The sequence below is a fragment of the Odocoileus virginianus genome, chromosome 9 (genome assembly GCF_023699985.2).
Source record: "Odocoileus virginianus isolate 20LAN1187 ecotype Illinois chromosome 9, Ovbor_1.2, whole genome shotgun sequence".
Taxonomy (NCBI): Eukaryota; Metazoa; Chordata; class Mammalia; order Artiodactyla; family Cervidae; genus Odocoileus; species Odocoileus virginianus.
The window spans coordinates 49,177,244-49,204,938 of NC_069682.1; the positions used below are offsets into that span (position 1 = coordinate 49,177,244).

Sequence of the window (27,695 nt, forward strand, 5' to 3'; positions counted from 1 at the left end):
GATTGAAGGCAGGAGGAGAAAGGGACAACAGAGGATGAGATGATTGGATGGCATCACAGACTCAATGTTCATGTGTTTGAGCAAGCCCTGGGAGATGGTGAAGGACAGGAAAGCCTGGCATGCTGCAGTCCACGTGGTCTCGAGGAGTTGGATGTGACTGAGCGACAAAACAACCCCCCACCCCCAACTGGGAAATTAAAATTGATACCACAGACCTTATTTAGATTGAACCAATTTTACCTTAGCTCTTTGGTGAATGTATATTTAGTTCTGTATACTTTTATCACATGTGTAGATTCTTGCAGCCAAAACCATACTTGGCAATCATATCTTAATTTCTAATTTTTCTTTATGGCAGCTTATTCATTTTTAAAATTAATTTATTATTTTTTATTAAAGTATAATTGATTTATAATAGCTTATTTTTCATGGATGAAATCTCCTTTTACCTTGGCCGATATTTATGATTCTTTTAAAGCCTCCTCTTTGTTCCTGCAGCTGTTTCTTAAGATGTTAGCATCTTGTTTTTGTGGTGTTGATTTCCCTTTTGGTAATTCTGGTTTGTAAAGTGATAGTCTCTGGTTTAAGGAATGCTATTCTCCTGTCCGTGGGTGCACTGTCCGTTTACTCATCTGTCAGGATGGATTGTAGGGAGAGATGGGAAATATGGCCAGATGTAGGGGCTTCCCACTTCTGGGTACTAGTAGCTGCGTGGATGCCATACTGATTGTTGAGCTCAAGTGCATGTGCTCAGTGAAGAATTTGCCTCCTTGGAGGCCGAGGAGGGGAGTGACTGGCCTGTCCAGTTGTGCCAAATGCATTTTCCCACCATATGACTTAAATAACTGCACTGGAGCCTGCTTCTGTTTCCCCATGGCAGCGACCTTATCGACACCTTGAATGGAGCACCTCTCTGCTTCCCCCACCTTCATAGCTGCTCCCCATTCTAACAGCATTTTTCTCTTGAGAGTTATGGACAGTTACTGCCTCTATCAACTTAGTTCTGGTGATAGTGTCACTTCTTGTTTCTCAGAATTATTTTAGAAAATCAATACATCTGTCTTTAGTCATTTCTAGGATTTAAGATGGGAGGAGAAGACATGTATAGCTAATGCAGTTTTATCTTGATCCAGTCTCCTTAAGCCATTTTTTTGGGGATGGATTTTTTGGGGGATGCTGTGCCGCATGGCATGTGGGATCCTAGTTCCCTGATCGGGGCTTGAGCCCACACCCCCTGCATTGGAATCACGGGAGTCTTAACCACTGAACCTTCAGGGGAGTCTTGGAGTAGATTTTTGGAGATGGATATTTGAGTCACTGGTAGAGAATCCACCTTACCAACGTAAGAGATGCGGGACTGATTGCTAGATTAGGAAGATCCCCTGGAGAAGGAAACAGCAACCCTCTCCAGTATTCTTGCCTGGGAAATCCCATAGATGAGAAGTCTGGCGCAGGCTGCAGTCCATGGGCTCGCAAGAGAGTTGGACACAACTTAGCAACTAAACAACAAATTTGGTATTAACTTTGAAATGCCTGTTCTACTGATGGCCATTTAACCCTGATTGATTGACATTGACCGCTAGAGCTTATATGTTACACAGGGCTCGGAATTTCTTCTGCCCCTAAGTTGGGTTGGCTATCACTGTGATATTTTTCTTTTTGATCTTGGTAGTTTTTTAAAATAGATTTGCTTCCAGATCAGACAGTCATATTTCTTCTCCCCCAGATCTTTTTGTTTATATTTTGTATGGTTCTTGGGAACCTCAGGGTATGAGATGGTTAATCTAATAAGTGTGAATTTAGTTTTCAGGGGGAAAAAAGCTGTTTTGACTTTTTTTTTCCTTTCCCCATTTAGTTTTCCCTTGGTTTGGCTTGGATATTGGTGGAACCCTGGTCAAGCTGGTTTATTTTGAACCCAAAGACATCACTGCTGAAGAAGAAGAGGAAGAAGTGGAAAGTCTTAAAAGCATTCGGAAGTACCTGACCTCCAATGTGGCTTATGGGTCCACGGGTATTCGGGACGTGCACCTGGAGCTGAAGGACCTGACTCTGTGTGGACGCAAAGGCAATCTGCACTTTATACGCTTTCCCACTCATGACATGCCTGCTTTTATTCAAATGGGCAGAGATAAAAACTTCTCGAGTCTCCACACTGTCTTTTGTGCCACTGGAGGTGGAGCATACAAATTTGAGCAGGATTTTCTCACAGTATGCATTTTTTAGCTTATATACAATTTATGGTAATTTGATTGTTAAAAATAATACCAATAGCAAGTGATGGAATTGTTTCCATCTCTAATGGAATTTGAATTTTCTTGAGTCAAATTAAGATTAAATAGTGATAGGAGTTGCCATTTAGAGATTGTTGTATAGTTTATTTTTTGCCCAATTCAGATGAGTTGAGAATCAGAACCACTGAAAGCGTAGCATTTTGTTGTTATTTTAGTATGAAGAAACAATAAAATTGTAATAAGCAGAGTAAGGAACTACCAGTGAGGAGCTAATATCATTGTTTTGAACAACTAAATTGAAAAATAATTTTTAAAAATTAATGTCATTTCATGTTATAAAGTTGTTTCCAGTCTTATCTACCACAAAAGTTTTCTTAACCTCCTTAATTGTTTCTTGGCAGTTTTACTATTTAGAAATACGAGGAACTCAGGTCCGAAGCAGTGTTTTTTTCAGGCCTCCGGGCTAGTCAGAGATGGTTGACGGTGCTGTATGTGCTTAGTCGCTCAGTTGTGTCTGACTCTTTACAACCCCATGGACTGCAGCCTGCCAGGCTCCTCTGTCCTTTCGGATTCTCCTGGCAAGGATATTGGAGTGGATTGCCATGCCCTCCTTCAGGGGATCTTCGCAACCCAGGGATCGAACCCAGGTCTTCTGCATTTCAGGCGAATTCTTTACCGACTGAGCCGCTGGGGAAACACCATTCTGTATTCCCCAAATGCCCTTTGATGTATCCTGAGCTGCATGCTTGTTACCAGGAGTGTGGACACTAGGGGGAGTGCCAGTGGGCACTTGATTTTGTTTTCATTCAGTAAATGTGTGTAAGGCCTTGAGGCTAGGTCTTTTGAGGGTGGGTGTGGGAATAGATGGGAGAATTGATAAATGAATTTGCCAGGACTCTGATCTTCAGGGTGCAGTGTAGATTTAAAATATCTTCAATGACCATGGTTTTTATGCCACCAATGAAAATGTTATTGCAGAGATTCTGTCTTTGCTTATGTTCTTTTTCATCTATCTCCCCACTTGAGTGTCATTGTGTGTTTGTGACTTTGTCTTCTTTCTTTGTCCTCAATCTTCTTTCTCCCATAACTGAGTATAACCATAATATAGGATTGACATGAATTTTAAAATGAGGTTTCGCTTGAATTTTTCGTGGTTTCTTTTCTACCTGTGAGTTAATGGGGAGATAGCAGGAGGAGAGGAGGTCCCCTCCCTTTGAGGTCGTCGTAGTGGACTCTGGATTGTAACTGATAGGTAAGGGTGAAACTGATAGGCATCACCACCTCGATGGACATGACTTTGAGCACGCTCCAGGAGTTGATGGCCAGGGAAGCCTGTCGTGCTGCAGTCCATGGGGTTGCAAAGAGTCAGACACGACTGAGCGACTGAACTGACTGAAAGGAGAAAACCTACATATTTCTCTAACCTGTAAAGGTGCCTTTGGAACATATTCAAAAACCATTCAGACTGTTACCAGAGAATAAGGGCTTCCCTCATAGCTCAGTTGGTGAAGAATCTGGCTACAATGCAGGAGACCCAGGTTCAATCCCTGGGTCGGGAAGATCCCCTGGGGAAGGAAATGGTAACCCACTCCAGTATTCTTGCCTGGAGAATCTCATGGACAGAGGAGCCTGGCAGGCTACAGTCCGTGGAGTCACTAGAGTCGGACGCAACTTAGCAACTAAACCACCACCAGAGGTTGTATGGTAATCCAAGGAGAGAGGCAGGGTAGATTTTAGACCTTAGGAGTTGCCTCCTAGGCTATTGGGGTTTCTAATCTGTATGCATCAGTGCTATTCTTGAAAACTGTATGAAAATGAAATGCCTTACCAATCCTGCTTGTGCATTGGGAATGATGATTATTTAATAAACCACAGTGAAATATTTCTAATAATATGGAGTTTATCCTGTCTCTTTTTAAATATGAATCAGATTTCCTTGTATTGAGTTTTCTTGTTGGTACAACACCTGCATTATGAGTAATGTGATGAAATAACCTATGTATTAGACATAACTATGTCAGTTAGGCTGAGATTCTTTAGGAATAATGGCACAGCAGGACAGGAAAGATAAAAAGGAGGTCTTGGTGGGCATGAAGTGACAGAAAACTACTTTGATTTCAGTTAGGCCACTAGAGTAAAACAATTTAGCTTTGAAATGAAAATGACACTTGAGATTCAAATGTCAGGAAGTCAGAATTCATTGTGACAGGGAGGGCATGAGCAGATGAAATAAGGGTGGCAGTGAACATTTTCAAGGGTTTGGGTTTTATCAGAGGAGTAACCTAATATTCTTAATTAGGGATTAATTAAGGATTAAAATGAAGTTATCTGTTAACTCCCATCTCCTCTGGATCAGAATAAATTGAATATAAATGTAATCAAACAAGAGTTGAATTAAAGGGGGAGGACTTACGGGGCTAAACTTGGTTGTAAACAGAAATAGTCATTTTATGGAGTTGAGGCATCTTTGTTGCATATATTGAATAGATATGCTGGTAGCATTCGTTTGAAGGTTGGGGTAGAAGTTCATAGGTAAAAAGTGAAAGTTTATATCACCTCTCCAAAGTTACCACTGTTAAAGGTTAAAGGTTTGTGTATCTTTTTTGTTTTTCTGTGTATGACTGTGTATGACATATACATGGGCATCTAAACATGGTTTTAAAGATAGGCAGATAGAATCATATTTTATAAAATATTTCTAAGCTTATTTTTTTGACTTGCTTGGAGTTCTTCCCACTTCATCGTAATTGAGTAAAGATCCTCTTCATTCTTGGGATTTCCCTGGTGGTGTCCAGCTGTTAAGACTCCGCATTTCGACTGCGTGAAGCATGAGTTCTGTCCCTGGTTGGGGGGCTGAGATCCCACACACTGCATAGCATGCCCAAGGGAAAAATAAACACATGTGTGTAAGGATCCTCTTCATTCTTTTACTATGCAGTGTTCCATAACATGGATAATAATTTAATCATTCTTTCTGAATTATTTAAATGAAGTTAAATTGATAACACTTATTTATGTATTTATGGCCCAAGAAAGACTTATTTTATTTATACACCCGCAATACAAATAACATTGTTCCTAACTTTATAGTGGTTGTTTCATTGCTTCTTTTGTCCCTTTTATGGACAACATCCAGTAATTATTTATATATAGTCACTTAGATCATAAAGCAGACAACATTAATGTTATTTGCCTCTTTAACAGGGACTCCAGTATCTGGAATTTTTATTAAGAAGGCTTAATTTGAGTGGTGAATTCTCAACTGTGTGATCTTATAACTAGAAAATGACCCTTTTAACTTTTAAATTTTGATTGTGCTAAACTCCCTCCACCCCCCACAGGCTATCACCAGTTTAAATAGTGAAATATTTTACTTTCTTATTGGACACTTTCAGACCTTTGTTTTTTGGCCACACTGTGTGGCATGTGAGATCTTAATGCCATGACCAGGGATTGGACCTGGGCCCCCTGCATTGGAAGGTGGAATCTTAACTACTGGATACCAGGGAAGTCCCCTGGCCACTTTCAGTTCTTTAGCTGGTTGTTAATATAAATTGTGGCCTACTTTAATGCTGCTCTGTAGCCTTGAAGGTAGTCTTTGGAAGGTAGATGTTAGAGTCCTTGTTGCTCGCACCATATGTTTCTAGGTCCTTGCATCTTAGGTTTCTTAGAATCTGCTTTCTGAGGCGGCTGTGCCCTCAGCTGTGCTCCTGCCCTGTGGCCCCCATAGCAGGTATCTTGTTTTCTGCTTGGGTTTTTGGCACATTTCTTCAGCTCCTATGGTGGTTTATAGGTAGAGTGTATTGGATCTGTGGGAGTAGGAATCATGTCTTGTCAGTCCTTCCCTATATTTGTTGTCTCCAGACAGCAAAAGCAGATCTTTTCTGTAGTTCAGTTCAGTTCAGTTGCTCAGTCCTGTCTGACTCTTTGCAACTCCATGGACTGTAGCATTGCAGGCCTCCCTGTCTACCACCAACTCCTGGAGTTTACTCAAACTCGTGTCCATTGAGTTAGTGATACCATCCAACCATCCCATCCTCTGTCGTCCCCTTCTCCTCCCGCCTTCAATCTTTCCCAGCATCTGGGTTTTTTCAAATGAGTCCGTTCTTTGCATCAGGTGGCCGAAGTATTGGAGTTTCAGCTTCAGCATCAGTCCTTCCAATGAATATTCAGGACTGATTTCCTCTAGGATGGACTGGTTGGGTCTCCTTGCAGTCCAGGGGACTCTGAATAGTCTTTTCCAACACCACAGTTCAAAAGCATCAATTCTTTGGTGCTCAGCTTTCTTTATTTAGTCCAACTCTCACATCCATACATGACTACTGGAAAAACCATAGCCTTGACTAGATGGACCTTTGTTGGCAAAGTAATGTCTCTGCTTTTTAATAAGCTGTCTAGGTTGGTCATGACTTTTCTTCCAAGGAGCAAGTATCTTTTAATTCCATGGCTGCAGTCACCATCTGCAGTGATTTTGGAGCCCCCCAAAATAAAGTCTGTCACTGTTTTCATTGTGTCCCCATCTATTTGTCATGAAGTGATGGGACCGGATGCCATGATCTTAAGTTTTCTGAATGTTGAGCTTTAAGGCAACTTTTTCACTCTTCTCTTTCACTTTCATCAAGAGGCTCTTTACTTCTTCGCTTTCTGCCATAAGGGTGGTGTCATCTGCATAACTGAGGTTATTGATATCTCTCCCAGCAATCTTGATTCCATTTTGTGCCTCATCCGGCTCAGCGTTTCTCATGATATACTCTGCAAATAAGTTAAATAAGCAGGGTGACAATATATAGCCTTGACGTACTCCTTTCCGATTTGGAGCCAGTCTATTCTTGTCCAGTTCTAACTGTTGCTTCTTGACCTGCGTACAGATTTCTCAAGAGGCAGGTCAGGTTGTCTGGTATTTCCTATCTCTTTTAAGAATTTTCCACAGTTTGTTTTGATGTGTTCTGTAAAGCATGCACAAATAATACACATCAATGAGCACTTTTATGGTTTGTCTTATGTAGAGGGGATGCCTTATTAAATGGAATTTTTATTGCTGTTTGGCTTGTTAAAAAAATCTGAATGTATTTTTATTTCATTACAGATAGGTGATCTTCAGCTTTGCAAACTCGATGAACTAGATTGCTTAATAAAAGGAATTTTGTATATTGACTCAGTTGGATTCAATGGACGCTCACAGTGCTATTACTTTGAAAACCCTGCTGATTCTGAAAAATGTCAGAAGTTACCATTTGATTTGAAAAATCCATACCCTCTGCTGCTGGTGAACATTGGCTCTGGGGTTAGCATCTTAGCAGTATATTCCAAAGATAATTATAAGAGGGTCACAGGTACCAGGTAGGTCTTTTGTATAAAGGTCATTGTTTATTTTTGATATCATAATGGGTTAAAACTGAGTTTTCCGGTATTGTGTATCAGTACATCTTCAAGAACTTGTTAAAATTATGTGAAAGGTATATTTCTGTGGGATTATGCAGGCAAATATTGTTACTCTTTGAAAGTTATGATTTCATGATCTACTTCTCTTTAATCTATAATCCTGAAGTTTCATTGCCATAGTTTTACAAAATATCTCGTCAGCCTCATTGAGCCCATGGTCCCTGCCCTTAGATAGTGTATGCTGTGTATATACCATAAAGTAACCAAAGCCACTAGGTGACATTTATAAGGAGAGGGCAAGGCAAGATCTAACCTTTGAAACTGGCCTAGATTTTACATGTATACGTACATATATGTAGCTGGGGGATGTTGTGAGATCTAGAAGTTGAGGTACCGAACAGTAGAAAGATAATTGGGGGAGAGTAGTTAAAAGGGAGGATTAGGTGGCAGGTGAACATAAATACCTTTTGGTTTAAGGATTAGTGATCACTTGAAAAGCAGGAGCTGGAGATTGGGATAAACAAGTTTTGAACATGTGTGAGTTAAAGGAATAATTTTGGGAAAGAAAACATATTCATGGAGGAGTTTTAGTAGGGTAGAGGGGCTAAAGATCCCAGATGACAAGAGTCTTGGATGAGGATGATGTGGGGCTTGCACTTGGAGAGAGAAAAGAAAGAGGTGCCATCATGGCCCTGGTGGGCTGATCTGTACCTGAGACTCCTGGTATCCAGCAGGTGCCCAGCCCGCATTGGGAACGTAAGGAGGTGGGCCCTGTGTTTTGCCACTTTGTTGGCTTGTGTGAATATGTTATCCTCAAAGTGTCTATTAGACACTTTGTTTTTGTCTTTTCACAGACTTGTTTTCTACTAGTGGCATCTGCATGATGGAGATGGGGCAAGATTGGATTGTTACATGAATATGGTTTTCAGATCATAAATTTTACTTTCCTCTTCTTATTTTGAAAAGTGTTTCAATACTATGTTTGTTTTTAATCACAGTCTTGGAGGAGGAACTTTTTTTGGTCTTTGCTGTCTTCTTACTGGTTGTACCACATTTGAAGAAGCTCTGGAAATGGCATCACGTGGAGATAGCACCAAAGTGGATAAACTAGTGCGAGACATTTATGGAGGGGACTATGAGAGGTTTGGACTGCCAGGCTGGGCTGTGGCTTCAAGGTAAGGGAAGAGGGCATGTGTGCTCTAAGAAATACAGGGTGTACAAAATGGAACATTATCAGCCATAAAAAAGAACAAAATTATTTGTGGTAACATGGATGGACCTAGAGATTCTCATGCTGAGTCAAGTAAGTCAGAGAAGAACAAATACATGGTATTTCTTACATGCAGAACCGTAAAAAAAGCTACAAATGAACTTAAGTACAAAACCAAAACAGTTGCAGATGTAGAAAATAAACTTAGTGTTATGGTGGGGGGTGGGTGGTAAGAGGAGGAGGTAGGAATAAATTGAAAGATTGGGATTGACTCATACACACTACTATACATAAAATAGACAACTAGTAAGGACTTGCTGTATAGCACAGGGAACTCTGCTTAACACTCTGTAATGTCCTATATGGGAAAAGAATCTAAAAAAAGTAGATGTGTGTGTGTGTAACAGAGTGCCTTTGCACGTGAAACTAACAGTGCTGTAAATCAATTATATACACCCCAGTAAAAATTTTAAAATGACACGGGAATAAAGTATTAAGTATTGGGTGTGTTTTTTACTCTTTAAATAGCTTTGCATACTATGAAGTCACCTGTTTAAAGTGTACAATTTAGTAGTTTCTAGTATATTTATAGAATTTTGCAGTCATCTTTGTAGTGTAATTTTGGAATATTTTCATCGTCCCAGAAAGAAACCTTGCTTCCATCAGCTCTCTCTCCCCATTCCCTCCCTCCCCTCTCTTCCTGGTAAACACTAGGCTGTTTTTTGTCTCCATATGGCATCATATAACAAGTGATTTTTGTGACTGGCTTTTTCACTTAGCATAATGTTTTCAACATTCATCCTTGTTGTATCATAAATCAGTACTTTGTTCCTTTTATTGCTGAATAATATTCCATTGTATTGATATACAACATGTATATTTTGGGTTTTAACTGCCTTAACAGGTGTAAAAGGATATCTCATTTTGATTTGTATTTAACTGATGAATAATGATGTTCATTTTTTTATGTTTAATAAGTTTAATATTTTAATAAACATTTTTAATATTTAATAAGATTCGGCTTATGGGATCATCCTGGACCAGGGATGGAGCCCATGACCTCTGCATTGTCAGGGGGATTCTTATCCACTGTACCACCAGGGAAGTCTGGGTGCAAGGCTTTTAATAATAGAAAAGGCACTGTATACTTGCTTGTTTACTAATTTTAGGTACTTCGTAAATTGTGTAGATTTCATTTTCTGTGTTTGCAACATTTGCTCAGTGATAAGATCCCTTTTCTGATTGGTTGGGTTTGTGATCAAGTCATAGTTATCTATGTATCAGTTTTGCTCACCAGGCTTCCCTGGTGGCTCAGACGGTAAAGTGTCTGCCTGCAGCTTGAGAGACCTGGATTCGATCCCTGGGTCAGGAAGATCCCCTAGAGAAGGAAATGGCAACCCACTCCAGTGCTCTTGCCTGGAATATCCCATGGACAGAGGAGCCTGGCAGGCTACAGTCCATGGGGTCACAAAGAGTCAGATATGACTGAGCGACTTCTCTCTCTGCTCATCAGGTACCTTGAAGTACTTGATCTTCTAGGGAAATCGGAAACTGTTAAAGTAGTTTACTCAGGGACTCGGCTGTCTGTACTATGCTTTGCTCAGATAAAGCTGTTTACCAGATGTGAATGTGACCCTTTAGCTGAGCGGAACAACTCTACAGTTGGGAGAAGATCACTAATTGAGGCATGTTCCTGGAACTTAGCCTGGTTTCAGAAGGAGCGTGGTACTTTCAGTGGATCTGAATGTGCTTAGTTGCTCAGTTGTGTCCGACTCTTTGCGGCCCCGTGGACTGTAGCCTGCCAGGCTCCTCTGTCCATGGGGATTCTCCAGGCAAGAATACTGGAGTGGGTTGCCATGCCCTCCTCCAGGTGATGTTCCCAACCCAGGGATCGAACTTGGGTCTCCCCATTGCAGGCTGAACCTGCAGGGAGGCCCACACCTGGTGTCAAAGCTAGATTTCGTAGTACCCTCAGGGAATGCCATTTGCTCATTCAGAATGCTTGAGTTCTTGAAGTTGCATTTCTTTTTGAGCAGATGTTCTGTTATTTTGTAATAAAAGTTAGAAGATTTGAACAGTGTTGCCCTAAAAGTTACTTTTATCTTAGTAAAGTACCCTTAAGTTCTGTTATGCTGTTTTACCTTTGGTTTAGCAACCATGTATTTTTTTTCCATCACAGCTTTGGAAACATGATGAGCAAGGAGAAGCGAGAGGCTGTGAGTAAAGAGGACCTTGCCAGAGCGACTTTGATCACCATCACCAACAACATTGGCTCAATAGCAAGAATGTGTGCCCTTAATGAAGTAAGGGGACATGGATTTCTTTAGTTGCTCTGAGGAAAATACAGAACTTACTATGTGGGCCCCACCTTGTATACAGCGTCTGTCTTCTCCGAACAGTGCCTAAATGTAGTTGTAAGTGGTGGATTTTGTTTCATTGGCATAGTTAAAATGCTTCACATGTAGATTAATCTTAACAGATTTTTATTTTATTAATCAAGATAAACACTGCTACAATCTAGAAGTAGAGCAGAAAGCAGAGGAAGAAGGTAGGGAAGGTAGCCAGTTTTGCAGATAATGGGGACTGTTGGGTGGTGGTGAAGGGTGGTGATGCTGAATATAGATACCATGCTCACTGTTGAGCTCAGGAGTCCCTGGGAATGAATCCAGAGGAAGGCACTGAAGCTGGGAGAAAATGGAGTGGGCCGAGGAATGCCCACCCTGCTCCCCTCCAGCTGGCTGCAGCAGAGCTGTCTTTGTGCTTTCAGCTTCTTTACAGTGCTGCCTTGTAGCATTCAGGTCAAGCAGCATTGTACAGGGCTATGAAAGAACTAAGAATGGCCTTCCCTTGGGGATCCAGTTGGTATAACTTGTCCCTATTTATACACTTTGGTTTAAAATAAGGCTTTTAAATAGATAATTCAGGCATGTGACTTAAATCTCAGGTTACAAAAGGATTGTCTCTTTTTAGTTAAAAGATACTGTATTTTCATGAAGAAATTTAAAATTCTTTATTTGAATGTTTTAACACTTCTGTTTTCTTTGTTGCACGTTCCTTTTCTAGTGCTTATGTATTTTAAGATATTTTAGTTGATGTACATACAATTTTGTTTTTTACTTATGTATTATAAATTGCAGGGTTGTATATTTGATTTCTTTTTATATCATAGGTCATTCACATAGAACTGGTCATTTGGTTGCTTGTCAGTGATCGCTCTGTGATAAAGCATTTTTAAGCGTGAAACTATTTCCTTGGATGGTTTTATTTATTTATTTTTTTTAATGTTTATTTTTGTTTATTTGGCTGCAGTGGGTTCTTGTGGCATGTGGGATCTAGTTCCCCGACCAGGGATTGAACCCAGGCCCCCTGCACTGGGAGTTTGGTGTCTTACCACTGGACCATCAGGGAAGTCCCTGGATTTATTCTTGATAAGGGATTTATTCAGGAGTGAGATTTCTTATCTAAAGAATATCATACTTGTGGGGCTTCCTTGGTGGTCCAGTGGCTGAGACTCCACGCTCCCAATGCAGGAGGCTCAGGTTTGCTGCTTAGTCAGGGAACTAGATCCCACATGATGCAGCTGAGACCTGGAGCTGCTAAGTAAAGAGATAAAGTAAATATTTTAAAAAAGAATACCATGGTTATGAATCTTGATGGATATTGCCAAGATGTTTTGCACAAGGGCCGCACCATTTTAGATCATTCTTAGCAATGAATGAATGGATCAGTTTTACCACAACTTGACTAATATTGGGGGTTAGTTAGAATTTCTGTTAGTTGTTTTGCTGACTTTTTTTTCTTTTAGTGCCTATCTAAAATACAGTTTTATTTAAGACTGTGTTTTCCATTTACAGTGCGTATAAAGTACAGTGTTATTTCCTTTCCCTGTGCGCATATTCAGCAGTATCAAGAATGCCCAGTTGTTTACTGTAGGAGCTCAACTTAAAACCGCCTTGGAATTTGTTTGTCCTTCAATGTTTTTGTGTGAAACAATGCTAAATCCATACTAAGTTGATGTAATCAAACTTCAGTGGTGAGCCCAGGTGGAGGTGCTCAGCCACCAGGCCAGCCCCCAGGCATTCCTCCTGGCTAGCCTCCAGTGCTCTCCTATAGCTTGGTAGTGATAGACTTGCAGACTTTTTTTTCCAGCTCCATCTGCCTTTGTTTCGATTCTTCCTTCACAGTTTGTAGTATGTAAGATCTTGGGTCACTCAGACATCCAAGGAAGGAAACTGTCAACATCTAGAGTCTTTGCTAACTTTTAATGGCTCTAAAATTTTACTTTGCTCATTTAGTGAGGTTGAATTTTTGTGTGTGTGATATTTTCTCTTATAATTTGCCTGTGTGTTACTTTTCTTCTTTGAATTGGTCTTAGTTTTTTTTTTTTAACTTATCTGTGTAAAACTTTGAATTTAATTGTAGTTATGGTTTTTCATGTTAATTCAGATGCTTTTCCTAATCTTTATTCTGCTGTGACACTTTCTGGCGTGCTTTGGAGTGGGTTTAGAGTGTCTGGGGCTCAGATTTAAGTAGCCCTGGATCAAATGGAGTAAATGTAAACACTTGTTTTTGGCCAGCAGTCAGCTTACTGACAGAAGCTATGTACATGATACTCTCCTTGGGGTAGCTTTTAGGAGAGAACAGAAATTAACATGAAAACTAATCGCCTTTTTTTGATGTGCTCAGAACATTAACCAGGTGGTATTTGTTGGAAATTTCTTGAGAATTAATACGATCGCCATGCGGCTTTTGGCATATGCTTTGGATTATTGGTCCAAGGGACAGTTGAAAGCACTTTTTTCGGAACATGAGGTAAGCAGAGTTATTTCCTGTGACATGTTACCTTCATAAAGGGTGTGCTGTTCATGCTATGCTAGAATTTGAAGCAGTACTTATTATTTGTTTCTGTACTTGTATAATGTGGTTAACTTTGTTCGTATTCAAAAGCTGTTTCTTACTTGGTTTAATGTAAGGTAAATATTTGGTTAATTTTATTGTGAGCTTTAATTTTTTGATGTCAGTTTTTATCGTGTTAATATAGTTCTTGTGCCAGTTACTTTATTTAAGATGTATGTCCTGAAACCAACTCCCATCAGTAAAAAGCATTCCAGAATTAGAGCCACACTGTTGTAAGAACTTAACACATAGGCTGTGTGAAAAAGAATAATTGAATTGCTCAATCTGATATCCTATTTTGGAAAGTGTCTTTCTGATTTGAGGAACAGTAAAACCAGAGATATGAAAGGGACTTTGTCTTTCCTCCCCTTGGTTTTGGGGCAGTTGGACTCTTAAAGTGTTAAAGGGGATTGCAGATAGTGTTAGCATGAACACTTTTCAGCATTGTGTTTGCATACTTACTTTATGATATGAACCCTTTATCAAGTTTGGTTTTCCTCTCTGGCTAGCCTGTTTGCTCTTTGTCCTTGTATTTTCCATTTTCATTTAGGCCTCTGGCTCTAATGTTGATCTCTGTACTTGTGGAGCTCTGATTATTTTAGGTTCTCTGAGTCATGAAATATACTCCTGCTTGCACACTGAAGTCATTGAGATTACTGTTGTGAAAGCTTTGTATAGATTGTTTTCAAGCCTTTTTCATTTTTCATTGTTCTCATCTCACACTTCTTGGCTTGTAACAATCTCTGTCTGTTACTAGATAGGAACTTGGGTCTGGAGTGGAACTCAGTATAATGGTTAATTTTATCCCTTCTTTTCTGTAAACTAAAACCGAGATATAGAAAATCACGTAAAACAAAAGTGTGTAACTAACTGTTACGACTGCATTTCCTCTGCAGGAGGTGCTGGTTTAATTCCTTGAATGGGAACTAAGTCTGTGCATGCTGCAGGGCATGGCCAAAAAATTTAATAATAATAATAAAGTGAACACCCTTGAATTCTGTCCTCTGGCAGAATTGAGGGTTTCTGAGTGTTGCTGAATCTTGCTCAGCTGTGTCCTCCTACAGTTTCTGACTTTGTCGTAACACGTTTGTGGCTGCTTTTTTTAAGAAATTTCTTTTTAATTGAAGAATAATTGATTTACAGTATTGTGTTGGTTTCTGCCATACACGAACATGAATCAGGCATGGGTGTACGTATGTCCCCTCCTTCTTGAACCTCCCCCCCACTTCCTATCCCTCTGGGTTGTCAGAGCACCAGTTTGAGCTGAGTCATACGGCAGACTCCCACTGGCAGTTTTACATGTGGTAGTGTATATGTTTCACCGCTACTATATTTGTCCTGTTCTCCTCCCCTACTCCAACCCCCTGGCCTCAAGTCTGTTCTCTACATCTGCGTCTCTATTGCTGCCCTGCATATAGATTCATCAGTACCACCTTCTTAGTTTCTATATATATGCATTAAAACGCAATATTTGTTTTTTCTCGTTCTGACTTCAGTCTGTATAATAGGCTCTAGGTTCATCCACCTAATTAGAACCGACTCAGATGTGTTCCTTTGTATGGCTGAGTAATATTCCATTGTATATATGTACCACAGCTTCTTTATCCATTCATCTGTTGGTGAACATCTAGGTTGAGTCCATGTCCTAGCTATTGTAAATAGTGCTACAGTGAACATTGGGGCACATGTGTCTCTTTCAGTTCTGGTTTCCTTAGGGTATTTGCCTCGTAAGGGGATTTCATATGGAAATTTTATTCCTATTTTTTTAAGGAATCTCCATACTGTTCTTAATGGTGTTTGTATCAATATATATTTCCACCAACAGTGCAAGAGGGTTCCCTTTTCTCCACACCCTCTCCAGCATTTATTGTGTGTAGCCTTTTTGATGATGGCCATTCTGACTGGTATGAGGTGATAGGTATCTCATTGAAGTTTTGATTTGCATTTCTCTAATAATGAGTGATGAGCATCTTTTCATGTGTTTTTTAGCCATCTGTTTATGGGTATGGCTATGTATGTTTTCTTTAGAGAAATGTCTTTTTAGGTCTTTTCCCCACTTTTTGATTAGGTTGTTTGTTTTTCTGATATTGAGTTGTATGAGTTGCTTGCACATTTTGGAAATTAATTCCTTGTCAGTTGTTTCCTTTGCTATTATTTTCTCCCATTCTGAGGGTTGTCTTTTCACCTTGTTTGTAGTTTCCTTTGCTGTGCAAAAGCTTTTAAGTTTAATTTTTAAATTTTTGTTTAGTTTTGCTTTTATTTCCATTACGCTAGGAGATGGGTCATAGAAGATTTAATTTTTGTTTAGTTTCGTTTTTATTTCCATTACACTAGGAGATGGGTCATAGAAGATCTTGCTTTGATTTATGTCATCGAGTGTTCTGCCTATGTTTTCCTCTAAGAGTTTTATAGTTTCTGGTCTTAGGTTAAGGTCTTTAATCCATTTCGAGTTTATCTTTGTGTATGGTGTTAGGAAGTGTTCTGATTTCATACTTCTACACATAGCTGTGCAGTTTTCCCAGCACCACTTTTTGAAGAGACTGCCTTTTCTCTATTGTATATTCTTGTGGCTGCTTTTTTTTTTTTTTAAGCCAAGAAGTAGAGTGAAAGGGCAGGCCTCTCTTGTGTGGCCGCGTGTTCTTTGGAGAAGCTTTTCTTGGAAAAGCTTGAGGAATCTGAACCTTAGTTATTTATAATACTGCAGAGTCTTGTCATATGTTCTGTTCCACAGCAGGTCTTTCAGGATCTTCCCATGCTCCTTTTGCATTCACTTCTCTCTCACACTGCCTTACTGTGTGATCACATCCTTTGGAGACTGGTAGATTCTGTATCATTGTACGATTATTCTGATTGTTACTGGCAGTTTCTTTCTGCCAGTATGGGTTTTGTCTCGTTTTCTTTTAAATTTATTCATGTCTTGGTTGTTTTTGACCTCGACTGCTTACTTCAGGAGGTGGTCCAGCATGGTCTTCCTTCAGCCGCTGCTTCTCTGTCTCACGTCTCTGCCTCCCCCCCCGCCCCCAGTGCCTCTGTTCTTCACATGTTGCTCCTCTGACCTCATGCCTCTCTACGTGTTGCCTGAGGGTTCTGTGATCCTGCTGGCTGCTGCCTCGCTCCAGATCTAGACATCTGGTGGGTGTGTACCTCAGCTTTGCACATCCTGTATGGAGCCCCCTTCCTCGCTCTCCACATCTCTTGCTCCTGTGTCCTTGTTCTCAGGGGTGGTGTGACGGGATGTGGGGGAGGGACCTCAACCTCCCTGCCACCCTCCTTCTCTTCTTCAGGCCAAGTCTTGAACCCATCCCACCCTGTTCTTTGCTCTCCACCTCCAGCCCAGCAGGGCCCTCACCCTCTGTGACTTGTCCTGGCTCCTGCTCCATTGCACTTCATGTCTCATCTTCCCTTCATTCTGGAATTATCTTGAAATCCTCCAGGCCCCCATTGCTTCTCATTGCCTCATTCCCCAGGAGACGGCCCAGGTCCTGTCTCTTAACCAGAGGTAATGGCTGCTGTGGGCCTCAGAGCTTGTGGAGCCCTCGCTGAGCGCTCTGGTCTGATGTGCCAGGGTGCCCTCACCTGCCTGGGAGCTCCTCAGAACTGCTCTGCTGGCCTTGGGGTTGGCAAAATGGGCATCAGGAAATGAGTGGCAGGAATTAAGGGCCGTGTTGGCTTTAATACTAGTAATCATATTTATGGTAATATAAGTAAGTCTAAGGAGAATTGCTCTTATTTTTCTTTCTTTTTGCTTTCAGGGTTATTTTGGAGCTGTTGGAGCACTCCTTGAGCTATTGAAGATCCCCTGACTGTTACCTGGGGAGGGGTTCCTGGAACCTTCCACAATGGGATCTGTGGATGGACTCTTTTTTTTAAGACTTACTCAGTTTTATGATTGTGTACTACCTGAATCAAAGCGAGAAAGGACAAGTGTATTTTTATAAGTCATCAAGATAAATTCTTAAAAATTCAGTCTGAACTAATAACCAGTAAGGAAATATATATGCATTAAAAAAAAAAAGTGGACCATGTCGGTGAGGATTCTCTGTATTTAAGTTGCTCTTCAGTATAGCTTTGTTCAACGTGCTGTGTACTTTTGAAATTCAGCATCACTCAGTGGAGCCACTTCAGGAGAGAGCTGTTCTTTGTTCAGCTGGCTTTGGTTTTGTGTCCTGTTGAATTTGGTAAATATAAGGCAAGCAACTCTGTATTACAGTCTAATCACACTTTTGTCAGTGTGGCCTTGGAGAGCGTCATCTTTGCATTAACTTTGTGTGTATGGCCTTGTGTGAACATTGAAAAATGTTTCAAGGTTCTGCAGACTTATCGGGTAGGTGAATTCTTAATTCTGTGCCTGTAACTTTTAACAAGCTACTTTTGGAAGGGCAGTTCCAGGTTCCACTAGATCCGGGGAAGGTCTGTTTGGGATGACAGGATTTCTCCCCTGGGCAGGATTTCCTTGGGTATTGGATGGATTATGGATGTGACAGAAGTGAGTAAGCTAGTAGAAAAAGCATATCTGGAAGGGCCAGACAGAAAAAACAGAAAGGGCTGCTAGTATTGACGTCTTTTCAGGGAATGGGGGGAATCTGGTTATTGCAGGCCAGTAGAAAGGGGAGAATGGAGCTGTCCATCAATTAGCCATGGAGAACGGGGCGGGGCTTCTGCTCCTCCCCTTGTGCTTGCCTGAAAGTGCCTGGGAGTTTGCCTCAGTTGGATATAGTGGAGGGGCTGTATGTGGGAGGCTCAAAAGGCTGTTTGAGGAGAGGCGGATTTTTAGATAAGAGTCTTGGTGGAGGTTGACTTTGAATTTTTTGTTTCTGCTGTGCAAAATGATTTAAAAACCTCCTTGGAGAGAGAACAACATTTGTATCTCATTTTGGTATTACTTGGTGCCTGCTTCCCTGGTGAAGGCAATGAAGGTTTTATGTAAAGCAGCCTTTGAAACAGAAGGAAACCCCAAGGCTCTCTGGCCTCCCTGTGCCCCTTGGCTTCAGGCCAGGAGACTGGCCTGGGAGGGACCACATATGGTAGGTGATATTCCAAGGGACAGAGGGGCACAGGAGAGTGGGCTTGGACCACCGAGGGAGGAGGGAGTTTGACCCCGCAGTCCCCTCCCTCTTGGCTGTTGTCAAGAGTCATGGCCCGCCCACCTGCCCGGAGGGCACAGCCTGCGTGGGGTCAGTGCAGGGCCATTTCCCAAGGGTGGCCACCCTTGCACACGTCCTGGGCACGTGTCGGTTGTGGTGCTGCTGGCTGGTGCAGGCTGTAAGCTGGAGGGACACTGGGGGATGGGAGTTGCAGCCCAGGGCCATGTGATCAGCTTCCTCTGCTGCTGCTGCCCCTCCTGGGCCTCAGCCTGAGTCACCTCCAGTCCTGTCCTTCTGCCTTCGGCCCACTCCAACCATGTGCTTGTAGCCCCAACTTACCCCACGACCACCAGAGTCAGTGCCACCACCCTCTCACTGGTACCATAGTCATGCTTTTCAAGCCCCTTGTACCCCAGACCCTCTTTCCTGCTTCCACTGGGCAGAGGAAGGGAGCCTGAGTAAGCCTGGTTGCTGCCTATGGACACCCAGGTTGGCCTCTTAGGCCTCATGGGGTCCTGCCTTTTCTCCTTGCACTTACTACTGTGTTCGTGAGGCTGTGCCAGTGCTTTTTGTGGGTCGTGTCACGCAGCCCTTGTCATCCCCACCATTTAACAGAAGAAGGAACCTGCCCAAAGTCACACAATTAGGATCCAGCAGAGCCCCCTTTCCTCTTATGCCTTGCAGTTGCCTTCCACCTCCATGGATTCACCACTTCCTGCTCTTGAGAAACTGCTTCTGTGGCTACACTTTGTGCTTCTGATTAGCCCATCCTTTTACTACAGTGAATCTCATTGCTAAATCTGATGGACATTTCATGTTCTCATCTTCTTTAGTTCTATCATTGCAGACCACACTTGCTTTTCCTTCTACCTTCTAGGCCACTTTGTCTCTGTCAGTTTATTCTCCACTGAAGACAGATTGCCAGCTCTCAGGCTCAACCCTGGATCTACTTAAGCAGACATCACTCATTTTGATTTCCAGGGTAGCATGTCTGGTCCAGTCCTTGCCTCTAAGCTTGTCTCAAGGCAGTGACTGCCTTTTTCCTCTGCCCCCTTTTCTGTATCTCCAGGTCATCTTTACACAGAAATGTCTCCATCCTTTCCCCTGAACCTCTGCCAGCATCCTCTCCTAGTTACTGCTACTTCACTTAACTCCAGTTTGTAAGATGCGTGGAAGCTTAACCTTCACCACAGGCACCTCCCTGATCTAAACCACTGCCCTGTCTCATCAGCAGTTACCCCTTCCAGTCTGCCAGCCTGGGTAGCCTGAGGGTCTCACCCCACACTCCCCTACTAGAGGCAGTGGGGGTGGTAGTGGCTGTAATAATGGTGTAGGTGTGAAAGGAAGGTGGCCAGCCTAAGATGGGAGCAGTGTATGGTCAGGTAGAGAGAGGTGCTTTAGTGGGTTTAGAGATGTGGAGATTGGAAGTGGGGGAAGGAGGTTCTGTGAGGGTACTTAGGCTTGCTGGGGGGACTTGATCTTGGGCTGCCTGAATTTTGATGCCAGATAGGCCGCTGGATATTTAGGTTGGAGACAATAGACCTGACAGTGATGTGCATGTAGGTGGGAATTTAGTGAATCCCAAGGTAGAGTGAGAATAACAAGAGATGGACAGAGAAGGACAGGGCTGCGAAGAACATTGAAGAGGGGACTAGTGCAGGGGGCCTGTTGCTCAGGAGACTGGAGGGGAGAGGAACCCTCCAGGCACCCGCGCTAGGAGGAGGTTTCAGAGTTGGCACAGATTTGGTTGCAGGTCATGGAAGGCCGTGAGGGGAGCAGTTTCCCTGAATCTGTGGAGCCAAAGCTGAGCTGTGCAGAGGTCCTAGTGAGTGAGGGTTGGTGAGTAGAAACAGTAGCTGCCACAGGATGGCTTTGGACTGAGATTTTGTTTCTCCTCCAGCAGAATAGTTGGTATCTCCAGGCCTGGGATATAGCTAGAGGAGTGAGGTGTGGGCTGGTTCCACCACTGCAACCCTCCTGGGTACTGGCGTCCACATTTGGGAGACTGCTTGACTGTGTCCCCCCACATCTCCGGAGCTGAGGCCAGGGGTGGCAGGGAGCCCTTGACCTCTCTCTGCCTTCTCCTTTGCTGTGGCCTGGTGCTCTACTGCTCAGCCCTGACTGGCACCCCACACCACAAGGAGACAGGCTGGCTCCTCTGTCAGTCACCTGTTGCTGGTGATCAATTCCCATTTGTTCAGAAGCACTTACCTTGACTTTTCAGCTCTTGCCACATGGGCTTAAATGGGATGTGGGTGACCAAGGGTATGTATGTGCTCAGCACAAAGTATTTTTAAAATCTGCTTTTTATTTACATTTAAGTCAATTACATGCATGTTTTATCTTTTAAACGAGTAATTAGCAAAATGCATTAAGATTTTAAAATAGCAATTAAATATACAAAAATATATAGCTTATAAAAAAACTGCAAATGTTTAAAAATATTCTGCTGCAGAATTCATAGTGTACAAACATGTCTATGAAACCTGAGGCTCAGCGTTTCATAAACTTTTTTTTTGAAGGAGTTATACAATATCTAGTGAATAAACCCCAGTGGGCTTAAAACTACAAGACTAATATCCCCTCTTTCTGGCAAAGATCTGTCAAGAGACCAAGAGAGGACAGTTCAGGAACACTTTCTTGGAAGACAGCTATCATCAGGAAAGAAACACTAGCCCCGTCTTATTCTTCTGTTCTAGGCCTTAGATGGAAGGATGGATGGAGGGATGGTGTGCACCTGGCCCGAGATGCAGATTTTCCAGGCTTGTACTAGCTCAGGGAACTGCAGGGCTATACTTCATCGAAGTATAGCCAAGGCCCTTGACACTGGTAGGTATGTGTCTCTGGAGCAGGGAGCCCCTGACTCTATAGCCACAGAACTGAGTTCTGGGTTGATAAGCCACATGTGCTGATGCTTGGTCTAAAAGTGGAATAAAACTCTGCATCTTGCAACAACAGTTCAGGCTCTAAAGCTGAACTGAAACAATAACAGATTTACTGAATAAGCCCCTCTATTTTCCTCCTCATGTTCCAATCAAATGGAAGCACATTCTGTGGCACACAGGAGCCTTCATTAATCTTATATACTAAAGGAATGTGACCCAGCATTTTCCAGTTATCAACTGCAGATTTCATCAGAATTCAGACACATTCATCTCCTTTGCTCAGATTCCTAAATACTAATAATGAAAGAGGTTCATCGATAGAAGGTGGTTTCACACATAGTTCCTTTCCAAATTTCTGGTCACAGGCTTAAGTTACACTTTTAATCCAGGGAATCCCTGGGCTGCTGCTGTGGGTGGCAGGATACTGGGGAGGTGGGTAAAGAATAAGAGGCACAGGTCCCTGCCCCTCCCCCCAAGGGCTGCCTGGAGGAAGTCGCTTTAACTCTGATCTCCTGCAGAGGGAAGAATGAACTTTTTAGAAAAACTGTTGGTGGGGTAATTTCTCGTTGACTGGAAAAAAATGTTGGGTGAGAAGATTCTGTGGGAACATTTGCTTTTTAGTGTGTGCATAGAGTGGGGAGGGAAAGGGAATAGGTTCACGAAACTTGAACATGGACATTCAGCCATGAGGCAGCTGACCACCTATTTGCTTAGCAACATTTGAGACATCTGCCCCACAAAAAGAATTGCTCAGCCTTCTGCTTCTCCAACTCCTGCCTCAGAAACATAGGTTTGCCTAAGAAACTGTGACAGTTGTAGCCAGATGTCACTGCTGGGCTGTCGGTCCTCACTGGAAACTGGGTTGGGGGCTGGGGTGCACCTGCAGCCTGTGCTGCTGCTCTGAGTGTCCTGCCACAGGCTGGGGACTTCCCCGGTGGTCCAGTTGCTAAGACCTCGCTCGCCCAGTGCAGGGGGCCCGGGTTCAATTCCTGGTCCGGGAACTAGATCCTACATCCCACATTGGGGAAGGAGAAAAAGGAGGGAAAAAAAAAAAAAGCTTGTGCTCTCTGTTATTTAGGCATCTGTGGTTAGGGTCAGGGAGGGACTGTAGTTCGATTTGTATAGGAAACGGAGATTTCATCATGCTGCAATCAGTGGAAAATATGCCTTATTCAAAAGGAATGTGATTCCAAAAATATCCCCCAATTCTGGGCTCACCTTTTACAGATATTCTGACTTCTGGGATGGGTCTTCCCACATGACTAGGAATTGTCCTTGAGTAGTACTTGTCTGGTATTACAGAAGTGGAAAAAGAAAAAAATTACACACATAGAGTTGATTCTTGAACAAGATGGATTTGAACTGAGGTCTACTTACACATGGATTTTTTTTCAATAAATACATTCTACACGGTCCAAGGTTGGTTGAATCCACAGACGCAGAACCACAGATGTGGATAGCTGACTGTCAAGTTACATGCAGGCTGTACAGGGTTTCAGCACCCCTAACCTGTGTTGTTAAAAGAGTCAGCTGTGTGTGTGTATATATACACACACACACACACACACATACACACACACATACCTACATGTACGCGTGTGTGTACTTGGTTGTATATGCATGAACGAACTCTGGAAGTTCACAGGGAACCAACTAATAGTGTGTACTCAAGGGGTGGGAAACTTGGCTTACTGGAGTCCAGGAATGCAAGGACAACTTAACTTTATGATTTGTGAACCACGTGAAGGGATTACCTATTCAAAGAATTTAGAAGGAATATTCAGCACTGAGTGAAACCACATTGAGGAGCACAGTGGGCAAAGGTAAATGGAAGTGACTGAGGCAGATGAGGGGAAAGGGGAGGGAGCCAGGTGAACTGGGGCTCAGCGGAGAGCCCCTAAATCTCAGGAGGCTCTCAGCTGTGGTGGTTTCTATCAGAACAACAGGGGAGTCCCATGTGGCCAGCATGATGATGTCACCTAGTAGCACCAGCACCTATGACCCCCCCAGGCCTGCCTGCTGGGCTCCAGACATGGTAGTCAATCCCCATAAGGGCTGGTGGGGGCACCCTTAGTACACATTCCTGGGCGAGCAGCTAAGGAAACGGGCTTTGAGAGGCTAGGAGAAAGGCACATGGCTAGTGAGTGGCAAGGGGGTGACTGAAAAAACCTGAGCAGCTTTTTGTCCAGAGTTCTGGGGATGTCTCCCTGTGTGCATTTCATAATTCCCAGAAAACCTCTCACAAACAGTTACTATAGTTGTTAACGTAACTTAGAGTGGAATCAGGCCATGAAGATGATAGGCTTTGGAACAGGGATGTGGAAAGAAAGGATCTTTGTTAAGAACAGGGCATTTAGCCATGGTGGGAGGTCCTCAGTATCCCTCAGCCCTGAACTCCCCATGGGCCACTTGCTCCTATCTGACCATTACTTTCTTGGCCTGACCAAATCTCTGTACCTAGTCAGCCAGGAATCGGGTCAGGCTGGTTTTGCTTCCTGTTCCTGCAGCCAGCTGAACTCAGCTGTACCACTAGTAACAACTAGATAATGATTGACCTACCTGTGGAGTCAAGTTGAGGCTAAGTTCTCCTCTAGCCCATGGTATACAAGCCACACCCAACTCTGGGCTGCTTGACATGTTAAGACCAAGTTAAAAAACCATGTCACCTGCCAGCGGCCCAAAAGCGGACCAGAGTCCTCACACAGGTTAATAAAAGGTGAATAACTCATGGAAATAGATCTGGACAGGGCAGCCTCACTGTCTCACTGTGAGGTGTGAGCCTGATCAAAGAGTATTAATGAATCTTTAACTTCCTTAATAATGGGGATTTAACCTTGTCCCTCACACAAAACTGATTTTAATCAATTAAAGGAAGATGTAAGTTAAACCTTGGCCACTCCGTTAGAGCAGTGCAGCCCAGTTAAGTCCTGGAGGAGGACCTAGATGTGGGGCGCAAACACTTGTGTTAAGAGGCATAAGAACTCATGAGTGACACTGACCAGGTGACACTGGCCATGTTCCAGTAGGACACTAAGCCAGGAAAGAGAAGATGACTACTAGCAGAGTGAACACAACCACTTCAGTGTCAAGCCCCACCTTAGTGGGAGAGCTGAGTTTTTAAAAGCCCTCCATATTCACAAATGCTGAGATTACTACAGATACAGGGACTTCATGAGTCTGTTTCCTTGGTACTGACACCCTGAAATCCTATGAAAGCTGTGAGATGAAAATAATATGCAAGCACAGAACACAAGAATTCCTCCTCTGAAGGGAAAAATTCTTTTTCCTATTGGAACTCCATAAGGAAGATGTGACATTTGTCCCAAGGCTGTTACATGAAAATGGTGAGTGTTGGCTGTTGGTGAGGCAATTCCAGAAGCAAGCCTACCTCTGACATTGGTCACTGAAAACATTTTACTGTAAACTGAGTGCTTTCCAGCATTCAACTCTATTGTGCTACAAACAGTGAATGCAGAAATGGTGAAAGTAGGAGTGTACAAATAGTTCTTTTCATGGGTTCCAGACAGGCTAATAAGGCTTTCATATAAAAATATTCCACACTTCCCTTGCCCTGTTTAAAGAAGCAGTCCAGTTGGCATACCACAAATAGGTCACATAGGGTACAGCCAATTCTGACCAATGGATTTGTAATTTTCCAAACTGGATTCTGCCCAGCACTTTCCTAGGGTAATGGGAATTTTCCTCCTCATCTGATCCCAGCCATCTGAGCCAAGGACAGGTTCCCTCTCCCATTCTAAGACAGTAGAGGCTAGATTCCAAAAATATTCCTGGAGACATTCCATGAACAGAGTACAGTTTCCTCCCCCCTCGCTCCATGTCATACACGCTGTATTTCCAATGAGAAACTGCCCCTATTCACACCTGGTGGGGTGGAGCAGAGGCAACACTGTTGAGGAGTCCACCTCTATGATGGAAGGAGGTGGAGAGCAGGGCTGTGGAAAAGAACTTTATGTCTGACCCAGTGCTGCTTCACATAGTGAACTTATAAAGTAGTCATGAATCCTGCTAGACTCAGTCATTTCTAGAAAAGTAAGACAGAAAGAACCAAAGAGCAGCATGCGTTTTTCTCCTATAACGACAGTTATCGTTAAGTCTGAATACTGAGGCACACTACAATGATGAATAGCCCTGCAGGAGCTTCCTGAAAACTATTTATAATTGCAAGTGCATCCCTGGCTTCAGAATTCCATAGGGATCTTATCTGGGATGCTTTAAATAGTTAAAATGTCAACGACAGGCATTTTCTCTTGAAGAAGAAACAGATAGGGAAGGGAAGGGAGGGAAGAGAACAGAGGGCAGGACAAGGAGAGGCAAGGGGTTAGCATCCTCAGCTCAGCAAGGCCAGAAGGACTGGCCATTATCAGAGAGATGCGCCTTTTCAGAGCCATGTGAAGGGCTCACAGCAGCTTCCTATGGGGGCAGTGGGCCAAGACTAGCAGCTACACTGGAGCCACATTGTATATGTGGGGATGTGGGCAGCACCCTGGGGCCCTTGGGTCATACAGGGACAGCATGGGCTCAGAGACCCATCCCCTGCTGGGGCTCCTGATGGTGGCTTGGCTGTGCCTCATTGGTGAGTAGGAGGGGAAATACGAGGAAATGGCTTTTGACCAGACCTTTCCAAGCACATCTGTTTTTAGCTCAGATGATTTGATAAGCAAATGTTGTGAACTTGAGGAAGAATCAGTGGTGGCAGGTACTGCTGCTTTGTTGTAACCAAGCCCCCGGGTTGCCAAGATGGCCTTATCAAAGGACATAATGTGAATAGCCTTGTTGGCACTGCCTCCAGCATTGCAACCGGTTGTGCTTGGGCTGAGGTAACCGCTGTTTTCACTTGGCTTAGAGGCTGCTGGGAGGGTTTGCTGCTACAAAGGTGTGCAGGGTCTGCAGAGAAGCTCGTGTCCCCAGGGTGTGTGTGGGGGGAGGGTAGGGGCTTTAAAGACCTGCCTTCAGTTCCCCTCTGGAACACTTGCGTTTGTCTTCCCTTCTGGTTGATAAAGATTCACCTTGGCGTGGAGATGAGTGTCTGGGAGACAGAATGTAATGGAGTTAGCAAGAGATCCTCATGAGGTTTCTTGAACCAGATCGCGGGCTCATCCGTTCCTCTTGGCACGGGGTAGTGTCAGAGCACTTTGGTTGTCACAAGACCCAGAAGTCTGGGTTCCCAGCCTGGCTGGCCCGAGAGTTCTTCAGGAGACAAAGGAAGCAGCAGCTGGCGCCCTAGGTAGAGCAGTCAACGCAGAGACCACTTGTGTTCCTTCCAGCTCTGCTCCTCCCAGATCCTGCAACAGTTTGGTCCTTGTGGTGAGCTATACAATGTTCTCTGCCCCAGGGAGGGGCCCCTGTAGGGGTCCACGGTCCTGCTTACTGTGCAACTGGGCCAGCTGCAGAACTGGCATGTTGCACAGTGGACATACTTTGCGAACTTCCAGCCATTTAATAAGGCACCTACAGAATGAGACACCACAAGAGGCAAGACGTCAGTCCCGTGTTTGTGGCACCACCTGCCCACACACCTCACATGCTGAACATTTTGGAAACCCAGATCTGGGGAGTAGAGTGAACAGCCAGGTCTTGAAGAGTTCTACCACTGGGTGGAGAATGCATTTCATTCTCTGGAGGACCCAGAGACTCCAGTTTTCCAAGAAGCTACAGTCAGCATATATCCTCAGTCATCCATGACTTCTTAAAGAAGGAAGTACACTGAGGAGGATGGTGGGAAGGAGGAGGAATAAAGTTTTCTAGTATACATACAAAACATAAAATTGTAAGAGAGGGAGGAATATTAAACATGTCTGTAGGAAGGGGGAAGAGATGGTCCTACACTACTACTTACACTGACATTTATTTTGATTTAAAATAATTATGGTTTTGATTAAAATAAACTTTTAGGAAAGGAAATTCTTATTGAAAAGTTCCAGTAAAATAGCTTTTTATAGCCTGGGTCTCCAAGGAGGTATGGGCTTGTCTGACTCTTGCCTTAAGT

At 43.1% G+C, this 27,695-nt stretch overlaps 2 protein-coding genes across 5 annotated transcripts in view; one reads left to right on the forward strand and one right to left on the reverse strand.

The window, feature by feature from the left end:
- Positions 1-17,923, forward strand: part of PANK2 (pantothenate kinase 2) — a 29,523-nt gene extending 11,600 nt beyond the window's left edge. For all 3 annotated transcript variants that reach the window (XM_020877070.2, XM_020877073.2, XM_070472377.1), the window contains exons 2-7: positions 1,856-2,208; positions 7,318-7,571; positions 8,612-8,788; positions 11,003-11,126; positions 13,510-13,635; positions 17,472-17,923. In XM_020877070.2, the coding sequence (XP_020732729.1) occupies positions 1,856-2,208; positions 7,318-7,571; positions 8,612-8,788; positions 11,003-11,126; positions 13,510-13,635; positions 17,472-17,522 (1,085 nt within the window). In that variant the 3' untranslated portion in view covers positions 17,523-17,923. The remainder of the gene's footprint in view (positions 1-1,855; positions 2,209-7,317; positions 7,572-8,611; positions 8,789-11,002; positions 11,127-13,509; positions 13,636-17,471) is intronic.
- A 5,100-nt stretch (positions 17,924-23,023) lies between these two features.
- The window catches only part of RNF24 (ring finger protein 24), a 105,109-nt gene continuing 100,437 nt past the window's right edge, over positions 23,024-27,695 (reverse strand). For both annotated transcript variants that reach the window (XM_020877075.2, XM_070472378.1), the window contains exon 6: positions 23,024-27,157. In XM_020877075.2, the coding sequence (XP_020732734.1) occupies positions 27,019-27,157 (139 nt within the window). In that variant the 3' untranslated portion in view covers positions 23,024-27,018. The remainder of the gene's footprint in view (positions 27,158-27,695) is intronic.